The 14,934-nt window shown below is 43.8% G+C and overlaps 1 protein-coding gene across 2 annotated transcripts; it reads right to left on the bottom strand.

Moving 5' to 3' along the window:
* Positions 1 to 741: 741 nt before the first annotated feature.
* On the bottom strand, positions 742 to 14,219 carry LOC147642155 (uncharacterized). Of its 2 annotated transcripts, XM_086773767.1 has the most exons (5): positions 13,889 to 14,219; positions 13,470 to 13,748; positions 13,265 to 13,341; positions 12,735 to 12,957; positions 742 to 1,571 (listed from the first exon to the last, which is right to left on the bottom strand). In XM_086773767.1, the coding sequence occupies exons 3-5, from the start codon at positions 13,326 to 13,328 to the stop codon at positions 1,301 to 1,303; spliced, it is 558 nt and encodes a 185-aa protein (XP_086629893.1). In that variant the 5' UTR covers positions 13,329 to 13,341; positions 13,470 to 13,748; positions 13,889 to 14,219; the 3' UTR covers positions 742 to 1,300. The 2 variants fall into 2 exon arrangements, with proteins under 2 accessions (XP_086629893.1, XP_086629976.1); XM_086773850.1 differs by lacking the exon at positions 742 to 1,571 and having other exon boundaries at positions 12,745 to 12,957; positions 13,470 to 13,690; positions 13,889 to 14,071.
* Positions 14,220 to 14,934: the final 715 nt, after the last annotated feature.

The raw sequence follows: 14,934 nt of genomic DNA, 5'->3' as shown, positions 1-14,934 counted from the left end.
CTCTTCCATTGTCACTTGTGAACACCTCCAAGCATAGTAACATGAAACGTTTCGTCCGTTTCGCCGTTTCATCGTTTCGAAGGTTTCGTTTCGTCTGTTTTGGACGAAACGCAAAGGTTTCGAAATGATACTTCTCATATACACATACCAAATTTATAACATAGCCAACAGAAAGATGAAGATGCATTTTTTGGGACTAGTGGGTATGAAATTCATGATTTTGGGAGTAGGTTTTTTGGTATTTTCAAATTTGGGCAAGAAAAGGAGAGAAAGAGAGGAGGAAAGAAACAAGTTGGAAGGGAAGAGGGAGGTGAGAAGAAAAGGAGAGAAAGAGGAGGAGGGAAGAGGAGGGGTGGACTGTGGAGGAGAAGAGAGAAAGAGGAAGAGGAGGCGTGGAGGAGAAGAAGTGAAGGAGCGAAAAGGAGGAGTGGACGAGGAGAAGAAGCGGAGCAACAGGTTGCGGCCAAGAAGAAGTGTCGGATCGTGAAGTGGCAAATGGGCAGCAAACAAAGATGGAAACGACGGCAAAAATCGCATTTGCAAAAAAAAAAACCTCCCGCACGTTTTTTTGACCTCACTTTACATTTGGGCGAAACACCGTTTCGATGGCCAGGTTTCGTTTTGTTTCGAAACATTTCGTGCTATTTCGAGAGGGCAAAACGGGTTTTTATGTTACTATGCCTCCAAGCCATTGCTACTGCCAAAACCTTGTACTAAGACGCATGGGCCACATCAAGAGGCTTCTGGAAGAACTATTATTCACGACCTCAACTCAAACACACATACCGCTCATGCAAATAGAAGATGCTATAAGTATACAAAATGTAATGATAGAAAATCAAGACACACTCCCCAAACACTATAAAAAAAACATGCCGTCACACCTACTCTAGACACAAGCCAATCATCATTGCTTGGTACAAAAACACCAGTGTTTTTTTTTTTGTTTGCTTTCTCAGTCTCACATACTTTGCCCTCCCCCCAAACTGCTAGGGCATTCATGCTCAGCAACAGAGAATAAAACACATATGCCAAAATTCTCTTCTTCTTCTTGTTGTGTAAGGTCTTCATCTACAACTTGTGCCCAATATAACTCATCATTCATTATGATCATGAGACGGGCTATGTACTTCTTAAGTCTAAAACTATTCACTCTCTTCTTGTGCCATTTCTCGTGTAGATCTACAAGCTAATAGGTTCCATTTTTTAATTTCTCTATCACAAAAAATGGTCCTTCCCATTAATCTGAAATTTTGTTTGAAAGGTGTTGTCAAGCCTGTTGTTATATCCGAGTACAAGATCACCTCTCCCAATGCCCTTGTCTTTGACTTCTTGGTTGAACCTCTCCTGATTCTTTAGCAAAACTTGAGCATAAATGCTCAAAAGCTCGTTTTCTATGAAGTTGTAATTTCTCCAAATATAAAAGTCTTTGTTGTAAGGCATTAGTACGTACATCTTTATGCTGCATTAGTACCTTTAGAGCTGGTATCTCCACCTTTATAGGTAGCAAATCTTCTTTCCCAAACACCAAATGGAAAGGAGAAAATTCGGTCGCCTCTTTGATTGCAACCCTGTAAGCCAAAAGAGCACCAGGCAATTTTAAATCCCAAGTTTTTCCATATCCTTCCATCATCTTGGTCTACATTTTAATAATTTCATAACTTCAACATTGAATCTTTCATTCATTCTATTACACTAAGGATAATGAAGAGTAGTGTACTCATGTTGAATTTTTAACCTAGCACACAAATGGATTATGAGATCTCCTTTAAATCCTAGTCCATTATCTGACAAAAGCTCGAAAGGCACACCAAACTTAATAGGAGATGTCTAAGTTATACACAAATTTAGATTCATCTTTGGCTTCAATCTGCATCACAGCTCGAGCTTCCGCCCATTTTGAAAGATAATCCACAGTGGTAAGAATGTAAAATTTTCCTCTGGATGTCATGGGCAAAGGCCCCCCTTCATCAATACCCCACCTTTCAAAAACATCATGAGACAAAAATGTATGCCTAAGCTCATATTTTAACACTCTCCTGCCCAACGCCCAACTGTTGACATTGTATGCAAGACCTAGACCAATGTGACATCTTTCTGAATGCAAGACCTCTCTAGACACGAGCCAATCATCATTGCTTGGTACAAAAACACCAGGACTCTATACATATATACATGTTTTTTTGGTTTGCTTTCTCAGCCTCACATCGACAGCCTTTCATGCATTCCCATGCTGCTGTTGAAGATGATGGTGTTGCTAATGATGATGATGCTAATGCTACTGCTGATGAAGATGCTGTAGATGATCCTACTACACTAATGAATGACTTTACTGCTGATTAGTCAGGGATTAAGACAGTTCCTGCTCAGGACTCGCTGGATTGCTACTAGCTTGACTTCTACTTAATTGACATCGACTTTGATTGATCTTTTTGTCTCAACACCTTCACTCCTGATCTCCACTTCCAAGTCTTGCTAAAGAATTGAGCATCTGGTTAACAAATGTCAACATGCCTCCTATCCCTTACCCTTAACATAGCATCGGGCCACCTGTCGGAATTGATCATGCCTGTTGCTAGGTCTTTGGCCTAATGTCAAAGCTTAATGTAATGGTTATGCGTACATACCCTCAGAGAATGCTTCCTCTAGCTTCGCCAGTTCAGACCACTCTTTCTGTTACCCTCCTCCAATCCTGCTGGAAACTGTGCACCTTCCTTGGGACATATGGTTAGTGGGCTGAGCCTGAATGCTATAATACCAATGTTGCATGCGCGGAAGCCTTGTACTCCTCCAATCCTGCTGGAAACTGTGCACCTTCCTTGGGACATATGGTTAGTGGGCTGAGCCTGAATGCTATAATACCAATGTTGCATGCGCGGAAGCCTTGTACTCATCAAGAGCCCTAAGTCTTATTAAGAACATTGATGCTAATTAACATGATTAAGACAGAGGAGAGAGAAGAAGAGAGATATATTGTACATGACTTAGGCCTTTGGTTGACCCTGTCCCTTCTACATGACTTATACTGACTTCTAGATGAGTGAACGGATTTATCAACTTGATGATCATGACTGAAAATGACTTATGCTTATATATGTGTGTGAGACACCAGTCAGCCAATTTCCTTGCTGTCGGTCTCTTGTGGACAAGACCCCCTTGCATAAATGTTGAATTAAATGCTGCGTTTTATCTTCTTGCTAGTCTTACCAACTGTTGCCATGCCAAGGAAACCGGATGCCTAGTGCACAAGGCTGTTGCCAACCGACTGCCCTTCATGCATTCCCATGATGCTGTTGAAGATGATGGTGGTGCTGATGATGATGATGATGTTAATGCTACTACTGATGAAGATGATTGTCATGTGCACAGTGTGTATCTACCGTGTGCTACACGCACGCCATACTAGCTTCGAGGTTTGGGGAAGCTTGGAGCTAGGCAGGCTAATTGACGAGCTGAGTTAGGGATAGACTAACGAGCGGGCACCCAAGTATGGACGGACGAGCGCCCAAGTGTGGACGCCCGATGACCGGCCAAGAGCCTATAAAAGGGTGGCCAAGGTTAGTTATTGAGATATAGAGAGTCTCGCGAGTTTGTGAGAGCTCTATGGTCTAGGAGCCTCGATCTAGTGCAGACATGCACCTGTTTATGCAGCCGAGGCCGACAACAATCTCGAGGCCCGCGAGGGTAGCTTCGTGGCGGTATGGGACGTCGCGAAGAGGAGATTGGTCGGTACGTCAACCTAGTTAGCTCAGCTTGTGGCTTGGTGGGGACAGCCAAGATTGTGGGCTTGCCCACGGCTGTCATGGTTGGGAGGTGAGTCAGGCCTGCACCCCCTTGTTGTTTATTCGTTTGTTTGCAGGATTCGAGTCTCGTACCAAGAACGATTACGAGGAGATCCGGTGGGGATTTGACAGTGGTATCAGAGCATGCCTCGTTAACGAGCAAGTCGGTAGGTAGAGAAGATGAGGTCGAAGAAAGGTATGTGTTCAAAAAGCTTGCTGTTTTTTTTCTGTGCATACTATTGTTTTCAGATTCAGTATGTGTTTTTTTTCATCAAAGAAACCCATGTTGATGGAGATGGTAGTCTAAGTAGGGTCGGTTGCAAAGAAGAGGAATGATGTTTGTGCAGTCGCACGAACTGCAGAGAGAAAACAAAAAAAAAAGCACGTTGCTTTTGGCGAGAGAGAGAGAGAGAAAGTACGAGAGGCGTTTGTGTTGGAACTGCTGGTTGTGACGCGTTGCAGGCGGGCAGACAAACGGGTGCCTCGAGCTGCGAAGCCAGGCGGCCAGGCTTGCCAAGCTAGGCGACAAGCGCCTTGGCCTACGCAGCCAGGGGGGGCGGGCGCCCAAGCCTACGTTGGCTTGTGGCCACGCCTACCCAGGCGGCCAGCAGGCTGGCGGGCGCCTAGACCTACGTAGCCAGGCCTCGCAGCTTAGCGCAGGTGCCCAAGCCAGGCCAGGCAGGCACCCAGGCCAAGCGAGGCAGGCGCCCAAGCCCACGCGGTCTTGTGGCCAGGCCTACGTGAGGGTGGCGCAGGCCAGTGCAGGCCGCCTGTGCGACCACAAGCGCCGGCAGGAAAGCAATCACTGACAGCATCAACCGGCGGCTCAATCCGGGAGGGAAGTAGAAAAAAAAAGAAGCCTTCAGCGCTTTTGTTTTTTTTGAGATTAAATTTTTTTTTTTTAATTTAAACACCCCTCCAAGGTTAAAGGTGTTTTATTTTTTTTAAGAAAATAGAATATATATATCCATATATATATATATATATATATATATATAAAACACAAAAGCAAAAGCTCAAGAAGCTTTTGGAGCTAGCTATATAAACCCCTTAAGTGGGCTTCTTGCCACACATCTCTCAAGTTTTCAAGCTCTCAAGCTCTCAAGTTCCCTTGCACTTTCATTGTGCAAAGATCAAATTTTCTCTCCACTTGTCCTCTTCACGATGTCGACCCAAGAATCAGAGTTGGAGCCCCTTGTTGAACGCGAAGGCTTGCCGGCTACGGAAGATACCGATGCCGATCTTTTTGACGATTATGTGTCAAAATAAGATTTCCAAGAGTTCAAAGTAGCTCTCGAAGCTTCTTCCTCGGAACGTCAGGCACAAATCGCAGCCCAGATGCAAGCTTTGCAGAACTCCATCGCTCTATTGACCACTACCCTCTCTACTCTATCGGGTATGGATACCTTGGCTTCTGCTTTAGGCCCCAACATTACTCCGGAACCGTTCGGGGACGAGCAAAAGCAGCGCACCAAGGAGATCGTGGACACTTGGCTACATAAGTGGCAAGTTCACTTTCAGTTTCATCCATATGATGATGGAAAAAAGATCCAGTTAGCAGCAGGTTTCCTCTCAGACAAAGCTTTGCTTTGGTGGAAGGAACTCAACCCTAAGCCAACAACTTGGGCACAATTCGAAGACATCTTCAAGAAGGAATTCCTCAAGAAAGAGGATGATTATGATGTTGTTGCCCGGTTTTCAGCTTTGACCATGACCTCGCAGCACCTTACTTATGAGGTCTACCTCCAGAAGTTTAGGGACTTGCAGATGAAAGTTACAAAGATGGATCCCACTACTCTTTTGGGGTTCTTCGTAGCTGGTTTACCAGACTCGTATCGTTTACAAGTTAAAAATAACAAATGCAAAACATTGGACGAGGCCATTCATTCAGCTCGTATCTATGATGATACAATGGTCTCTTCCAATTCGAAACCCGTTACCGAGCAGGGGAACAAGCATAAACGAAAGTTCTCCATACCTATGGCTAACACGACTGAAGGAAAGTCTTCGGACCAACCTTCGAAGAATTCAAGTTCGACACCAGCGAAGAAGAAACGAATCCTTCGGGCTTTAAAGCTCAAGAAGGAAAGACGTTTTATCTGCGAAGAAAAAGAACACATGCGTAACAAGTGCCCGAAGCAAAAGGGTGCAAAGACTAACGCAAGACCCAAGCCAAAGGCAGCTAACCAGTTGTCTTTGACAGGTACATCAATTACTGTACTTTCTCGTCCTAGTACTTGTTCTGATTGTCTGTTCAACTCTAAAGTATTTGGCTTGTATGATCTTCTCCGCGTTTATGGAGAAGTGAATGGCCATAAGATTCACATTCTTCTAGACCCTGGCAGCTCACACAACTTTGTTAACTACAAAGTTGTGCAGAAATTGAGTCTTGATACAACACCCAGCGATCATACCTATGAGGTACGCTTACCTGCGGGAAGGCAAGTATGGGATCGAAAGGTGGAGATGCTTCCAATCCAGATTCAGGACTACAAAGATACTCTGGAATGCTATATAATGCACCTAGAAAATATAGACTTGTTATTAGGGATTGAGTGGTTTAAAACTCTTCAAGTCCAGATAGATTGGTCTAGTCATATTTTTTCTTTTCAGCATAGGGACACCAAGTATAGTATTTTAGGTGATTGTATTCATCCCTCTCAGGGACCTCTTGTAAATACAATTGATTTTAAATATAATGGATTCTTCTTTGTATACCGCTTTCCATTGTGTATTGATTCCACTTTCTTCATTTCTCATACCTTCCATGGATGTCAATGAATTAAGTGTGTTTGAAAGCAAAGAATTACAGAAGATACTTGATTCGTTTCAAGACGTATTTTCTAAGGAACTGCCATCGGGTTTACCACCTGAACGAGCAGTAGATCATCGTATTGACTTGATCCCTGGTGCTCATCCTGTCAGTATTCCACCTTACAGGATAAGCCAAGCTGAGGAAGATGAGTTGGCTAAACAACTCGAAGATTATTTGAGGATGGACCAGATCCGTCCAAGTAAATCACCTTGGGGTGCACCTATGTTGCTTAGGAGAAAGAAGAACAATACCTGGAGAATGTGTATAGATTACAAGAGATTGAACAAGCTGACCATTAAGAACCGTTATCCTCTCCCTAGATCAGATGACTTGATTGACCGGTTAGCAGGAGCGAAATATTTCACAAAGATAGATTTACGTACTGGCTATCACCAGATACGTATTCATGAAAGGCATGTCGAAAGAACTGCTTTTCGGACTAGGTATGGCCATTACGAGTTTCTCATATTACCTTTTGGGGTAACCAATGCTCCAGCCACTTTCCAGCAAATGATGAACGATCTTTTCGTGAACATTTGGGGAAATTTGTGGTGGTGTTCCTGGATGATATTTTGATATAGTCGTACTCTTGAGGATCATGTTAGACACCTCACGATTGTCTTATCTATTTTAAGACAGAATCGACTATATACTAAATTAAGTAAATGTGAGTTCTTTTTGACCGACATCATTTACTTGGGACACAAGATCACTCGAGATGGATTGAGCATTGACTATGACCGAGTTCAGAAGGTTCTGGACTGGCCTATACCGCGAACAGTGAAACAACTTCGTTCTTTTCTTGGTTTTGTAGTTTTTCTTCGGAAATCTGTGCGGGAGTACTCTCAGCTCACACTACCGATGACCAACTTATTGAAAGGTCGTGGACGTAAGTCAAATCAGCCTATCACTTGGAATAACAATTTGGATATGGCCTTCAGACTTTTGAAAGATAAAGTCAAGGAAGCACCTATCTTAGCATTACCTGATCCTAGTCGGCCTATGTTCTTGAAACTAATGCCAGTGACTATGCAATCGGGGGTGCTCTATTTCAAGATGGTAGACCGGTTGCTTTTGAAAGTAAAAAGCTAGACCACACTCAATCTCGTTGGCCAACCCTGGAGAAGGAGCTTGATGCTGTGATTCATGCTCTCAAGGTTTGGAGACATTATTTATATGGCTCCAAGTTTGTGGTATTGACTTATCATCAGTCAATCAAGTATGTGTGTGATGCGGATGATTTGAGAGAAAGGAAAGCTCGTTGGGCGGAGTTAATGCAAGATTTTGATTTTGAGATCCGTTATCGGAAAGGGTCCATGAATAGTGTTGCAGATGCGCTTAGTCGAATTAGAGAGGTAAATTCTTTGTCATTCACCGAGATTTCTACTGACTTATTTCAGTCATTGAGAGGGCTTTGCAGGACTAATAGTTATTTTGGTCCATTTTGGCAGAAGATCCAGGACGGGAGCTCATTGATTGACCAAGACTCAATGACTGAGCAGTCTAGCATTCAGGCTGCAGGAGGCCAGTGGATGATTCGGAATGGTTTACTATTCCGTAATGACAAAATTTGTGTAGCACAGACCCCGGACATTAGGTCCAAGATTCTTAAGGAGTGTCACGACGCCCCTTTTGCTGGACACCCTGGGGTACACAGGACACTATCATTAGTGAAGCACACTTTTTATTGGCCAAAGATGAAAGGATATGTAGAAGATTATGTTCTCAAGTGTCAAATTTGTCAGGCAAATAAAGCTGAACGCTTTAGACAAGCTGGGTTGTTGCATCCTTTGCAAATCCCAGGTAATAAATGGGAAAGTATTTCCATGGATTTTATTACCAGATTGCCAAGAACACATCAAGGCCACGATTCTATTTGGGTTGTGGTAGATCGCTTGACAAAAATGGCTAGATTTTTACCGACCCGGAAGACTATTACAGCTACGCAATTAGCACGTCAGTTTATCGAGCAATTGTTTAGACTGTACGGGTTACCGCAGGACATAGTCAGTAATAGGGACTCTAAGTTTACGAGTGATTTTTGGAAACTTGTTTTTGAGAAGTTCGAAACAACTTTGAATTTAAGTTCCTCTGATCATCCTCAATCTGATGGCCAGACTGAAAGAGTGAATCAGATTTTGGAGGATATGCATATGTATCCAAAAGCCAGAGTTCATGGGAGGATTATCTTCCTATGTTAGAAATTGCATATAACAGTACTAAGCATACGAGTACAGGTTTTAGTCCTTTCATGCTTATGTATGGTTTTCAACCTAGATCACCTATTACAGTAGGATTCTCAGGACTTCAGCATGATGTAGCACGTAATTTTTTGCAAGATATGCAGGAAATGTTACAAGTTGCGAAGGAATCTATTAGAAGTGCTCAAGACCGAGACAGATTTTATTCTAATAGACATCGTTCACCCAGAGAGTTCTCTGAAGGAACGATGGTGTATTTGCAAGTTCCGAAAGATTCCGAGACTTTACGGATAGGTCGATCTCCGAAATTATCCCCTAGATACCGTGGACCATTTCGTATTACACGAAGGATTGGTTCAGTTGCATATGAATTGGATTTGCCTTCTCATGTGAAAGTTCATCCTGTATTTCATGTCAGTAGACTTAAGGAAGTACTGGGTGGAACAGATCAGTTAGTTACTCCTCAAGAAATTATAGATGTCGAGGACATGACATTTGTTCCGCACGAACCTGAAAAGATTCTTGGATTTCGTGAAAGAAGATTGCGTAATACGCTTATCACGGAATATAAGATCAAGTAGAAGGATCGTGTTGAGGAGGACGCTACATGGGAGACATTGACTACTCTTTAGAGAGATTACCCTGGCTTTTTAGTGAGCTCAGGAGTGAGCTCTTAGAGGAAGGGGAGTATGTCATGTGCACAGTGTGTATCTACCGAGTGCTACACGCACGCAAGACTAGCTTCGAGGTTTGGGAAAGCTTGGAGCTAGGCAGGCTGATTGACGAGCTGAGTTAGGGATAGACTAACGGGCGGGCACCCAAGTATGGACGGACGGGCACCCAAGTGTGGACGCTCAATGACCGGCCAAGAGCCTATAAAAGGGTGGCCAAGGTTAGTTATTGAGATATAGAGAGTCTCACGAGTTTGTGAGAGCTCTATGGTCTTGGAGCCTCGATCTAGTGCAGACGTGCACCTGTTTATGCAGCCGAGGCCGGCAGCAATCTCAAGGCCCGCGAGGGTAGCTTCGTGGCGGAAGAGGAGATTGGTCGGTACGTCAACCTAGTTAGCTCAGCTTGTGGCTCGGTGGGGACAGCCAAGATTGTGGGCTTGCCCACGGCTGTCATGGTTGGGAGGTGAGTCAGGCCTGCACCCCCTTGTTGTTTATTCGTTTGTTTGCAGGATTCGAGTCTCCTACCAGGAACGATCACGAGGAGATCCGGTGGGGATTTGACAATGATGCTACTGCACTGATGTATGACTTTACAGATGCTTAGTCAAGGATTAAGACAATTCCTGCTCAAGATTAGCCATTGTACGGGGGTGCACGTCACATTCCCTTCTGCTAAACTTGATGAAGCGGTGGACACTCTGTCATCCTTCCTCCCTGGATTGCTATTGACTTGATTCTACTTAACTGACTTTAAATTTGATTGATCTTTTTGTCTGAACACCTTCACTCCCGATCTCCACTTCCAAGTCTTGCTGAAGAACTGAGCATCTGTTCAACTGATGTCCCCATGCCTGCTTTCCCTTACCCTTAACACAGCATCGGATCACCTGCCGAAACTGATCATGCCTGTTGCTAGGCCTTTGGCATGATCTCAGAGCTTAATGATGTACTGGTTATGCGTGCATACCCTCAATATGCTTCCTCTAGCTTCGCCTGTATAGCAGACCACTCTTTATGTTAACCTCCTCCATTCCTACTGGAAACTGTGCACCTTTCTTAGGACATATGGTTAGTGGACTGAGCCTGAATACTCTCATACCAATGTTGCATGCACAGCAGCCTTGTTGTACTCATCCACAACCCTAAGCCTGATTAAGAACATTGATGCTACTCGACATGATTAAGACAGAGGAGAGAGAAGAAGAGAGAGATTGGGTGTCAGGGTTTTCTTTATTTCATATAGTATAAAAGGTTACTTAATTCTTGTACGACTTAGGCCTTTGGTCGGCCCCATAGAGGTGACCCTGGCCCTTCTACATGACTTATACTAACTTCTGGATGAGTGAACTCATTTATGAACTCACCCAAAATGACTTATGCTTATATATGTGTGTGGGACACCAAACGGCCAGTTCCCTTGCTGTTAGCCTACTTTGGACAAGACCCCCTTGCATAAATGCTGAATTAAATGCTTCGTTTTATCTGCTTGCTGGTCCAGCCACCTGTTGCCATGCCAAGAAAACCGGCTGCCTACTGCACAAGGCTGCTGCTGATATGATATTGCTACCACCCGACAGCCCTTCATGTATTCCCATGTTGCTGTTGAAGATGATAGTGTTGCTGATGACGATGATGCTAATACTACTGCTGATGAATATGCTATAGATGATGCTACTACACTAGTGAATGACTTTATTTGATGATTAGTCAAGGATTAAGACACTTCCTCCTCACGATTAGCCATGGCATGGGCATGAACATTACATTCCCTTCTGCTAAACTTGATGACGGGGTGGACACTCTGTCATCCTTCCTCTCTGGATTGCTACTGACTTGACTTCTACTTAACTGACTTTGACTTTGATTGATCTTTTTGTCTCAACACCTTCACTCCTGATCTCCACTTCCAAGTCTTGCTAAAGAACTGAGCATCTGTTAACTGATGTCCCCATGCCTACTTTCCCTTACCCTTAACACAACGTCGGGTCACCTACCGAAACTGATCATGCCTTTGGCCTAATCTCATAGCTTAATGATGTACTAGTTATGCGTACATACCCTCAGAGAATGCTTCCTCTAGCTTCACCTGTTGGCAAACCACTGTTTCTACTACCCTGCTACATTCTTGTTGGAAACTGTGCACCTTCGTTGGGACATCTGCTTAGTGGGCTGAGCCTGAATACTCTCATACCAATGTTGCATGTGCGGAAGCCTTGTTGTACTCATCCACAGCCCTAAGCCTTATTAAGAACATTGATGCTAATTAACATGACTAAGACAGAGGAGAGAGAAGAAGAGAGATTGGGTGTTTGGGTTTTCTTTATTTCATACAGTACAAAGGTTGCTTAATGCTTGTACATGATTAGGCCTTTGGTCCCCATAGGGGTGACCCTGGCCCTTCTACATGACTTATACTGACTTCTAGATGAGTGAACATATTTATGAACTTGATGATCATGACTGAAAATGACTTATGCTTATATAAATGTGTGGGACACCTGCCGGAATGTTCCCTTGCTGTTGGCCTGCTGTGGACAAGACCCCCTTGCATAAATGCTGAATTAAATGCTGAGTTTTATCTGCCTGATGGTCCTGCCACCTGTTGCCATGCCAGGGAAACCGGCTGCCTGCCACACAAGACTGCTGCTAGCCGACAGCCCTTCATGCATTCCCATGCTGCTGCTGAAGATGATGGTGTTGATGATGATGCTGTTAATTCTACTGCTGATGATGATGCTGTAGATGATGCTACTACACTGATGAATGGCTTTCCTGATGATTAGTTAGGGATTAAGACAGTTCCTGCTCATTAGCCATGGCACGGGCGTGCATGTGACATCAAAGCAACAAGCTTCACATTTGATGCTCATATCTATCATCCTTGAAGATATATAAAAGGACTTGTACATTTGCTGGGAGAGTGTCTACTTGTGTGGCTCCAAGAGACACTGGGTAATGCTTTAAAAAGAAGTCCATTTGATCTCTTGAAAACATCCGACTGATACATAACGGCAAGGAGAGAGAGAGTGAGAGAGAGAGAGTCCTTTAATGTCAAAACAAGCCAGCAGACCACATATGATCCATATGACGGCAATGAAGTGCAGGGAATGGACCTCCAACTTGAAATCTCTCACAGGCATGCGCACAGAGAGAGAGAGAGAGAGAGAGAGAGAGAGAGAGAGAGAGTCATGCCTTTCTGTCATTTCAATTTCTCCCTTAAAAACTGAATGTCAGTATATATAAAAGCCAATCATAGAATACTCACATGGGACACCTTTGCCTCAGCTCTTTCATCACAAGCAAGCTTGTAGCTTTAAGAATCCCCTTGTAAAAACCTGGGGAGAAGCTAAGCTGCAAAAATACACATTGAGCCTGAAGTATATTCGTGAAGAGTAGGATTGGTGAAAAACTCCTAGCCTTTATGTTGCAGCTGCAAGGGTTCATCAAAGACACAGAAGGAAGCAGTAAAGAGCATACCAAATATAACCCTGCAATCAACCACACAGAGAATAAGCCAAGCAAAACTTTGTTGTTATTTATCACCCTGATACCACATTGATACCATGTTCACACTACGGTAGCAGTTTTATGGATTCCACAGCCTTACCACATTGATACTCCGTAGCAGCTGGGTAAGGCTGTGGAATCCATAAAACTGCTACGGAGTATCCACATGCTATTATTTTTGGGTGTAGTGCCATAAACAGACCTATGTGCACATAGGTTGATATAGTCTATGAGATGCAACAAACATAAAGACGATGTGAAAACCACATGCCAAATGCTTAACCTTACCCAAGCTAAACATTGCCATTCCTAGTCCTGCATCTGACATAGATTTGCTCACAATCAATGGCATCACAATACCCCATCTGCAAGCAAACAGCATAAACCATTCAATCATGTCGACATCCGCCCACACCATCCAATTATGTTAGTATCTGCCCACTACATGAAATACAGATTTTGTGAGACCCTGGATATGGAATGTGGCACCTACCATGCGGAGATGAGAGACCAGATGACGCAGAGGAGGCTCAAGTAAGTGTTCGGGTTCCGGATAAGCTTCCTCCACACCATGAGGAGGATCAACTTGGTCATCACTCTTGTGGGCGGCTTGGCTACTGGCTTGCCATTTTGGTGAGATCAGCAGTGGAAGTGGACCCAAACTTAGACAAGGTCGGGTCATTGATGTCATGTGGGAAGAAACCCTCATCATCCCTGTTCCCAAAACTAAAATCTTCTCAGGTATATTCTTCAAAATGCTCTCCTGGTAAACCTAGAAAGTCAAAAATAAACAAAAATCAAGTAGAGTGAAAAATATCCAAGCTGGAAGCAGCAAATGCTGATTAGTATTAACAAATTTCTTGTCATTGTTAATTACTTATTAATTAAATTGATCAGTTCTATAAACCCTACCTCCTATGGCAGCATTGTCGGTTGTAAGCAGAACTAGCATTCGGACGTCTTTGGAGTTTTGGTCCGGCGTCAAAAGTGAAGGCCACCAGCTGCTGCAGCCACTCTAGGGGACGGCATGGAGGCGAGGCCATGAGCGGCGCGATGAGATGATAGAGGAGGTCGATTTCCGGACGGTGACGTCGATTTTACCATCGCACCGGATTTTGGCCTGCATCTTCTGGAGGCGTTGGCGACCGTCGAGGGAGACGACGACATCAGAGTCGAGTTGTGACTACCTCCGTGACTGAGTTTGTTTTGATGACTTTTTTGTGCCCATGGTCTTGAGTGTGTGAGAGTTGGTCAGATTGTTTGAGACTTGTTGCCATGAGTGCAATGTAATATTCTGACTGTGACCATGCAATGAGGCAGGTGTTGGTGCAGATTCAAATGGGGTGGTTCTCTATTGCATATTATGAGGCTTCTTGGATAAAAGACTGGGCTTGGTTTAATGGGGCCAAACTGGTAAAGGGAAACACTAGGGATTTGTATATGGAACTAGGGAAAGAGGAAATTAACGTAGAATATTGCAACAGAATCTAGAGGGTGAGCCCTGGTTGTTGGAAGAGGAAATGGAAGGACCTGTGGGAGAGCCATATCCTCATCAAATTTCAAGTTTTTCTATGGAGAGTTTGTATGTGGACCTTGCCTATTGGGATTAAACTAATGAAAAAAAAACTTTACTAGTGGTTGTTGCCCCAGATGCAAAACTGCATTGGAGGATGGAAAGCATGCTTTTTGGGACTGTCCAGCTATCAAAGGAGCTTGGGCCGGAATCGGCAAGTGGGTAGAACATTACATAGGGATTCAGGGTTATTGGGGTGACTCAGTTTTGGGGAAATGGACACCCAATGATGGGGATGCAAATACTTTCTTTAGCATCAGAGCCTACTGCTTGTGGGAAATCTGGATCACTAGGAGTTGCATTGTGTTTTAGAATGGATCCTCTATTGGTCTGAATGTGAGAGAATTGATGCATAAGAGTGTGTACATGTGCTAGTCTGTAGTCT

The sequence above is a fragment of the Cibotium barometz genome, chromosome 1 (assembly GCF_041138505.1).
Source record: "Cibotium barometz isolate CiBa-2024 chromosome 1, ASM4113850v1, whole genome shotgun sequence".
NCBI lineage: Eukaryota > Viridiplantae > Streptophyta > Polypodiopsida > Cyatheales > Cibotiaceae > Cibotium > Cibotium barometz.
Note: the sequence above shows the minus strand (reverse complement) of the source record. Positions and strands in the feature narration are given on the sequence as shown.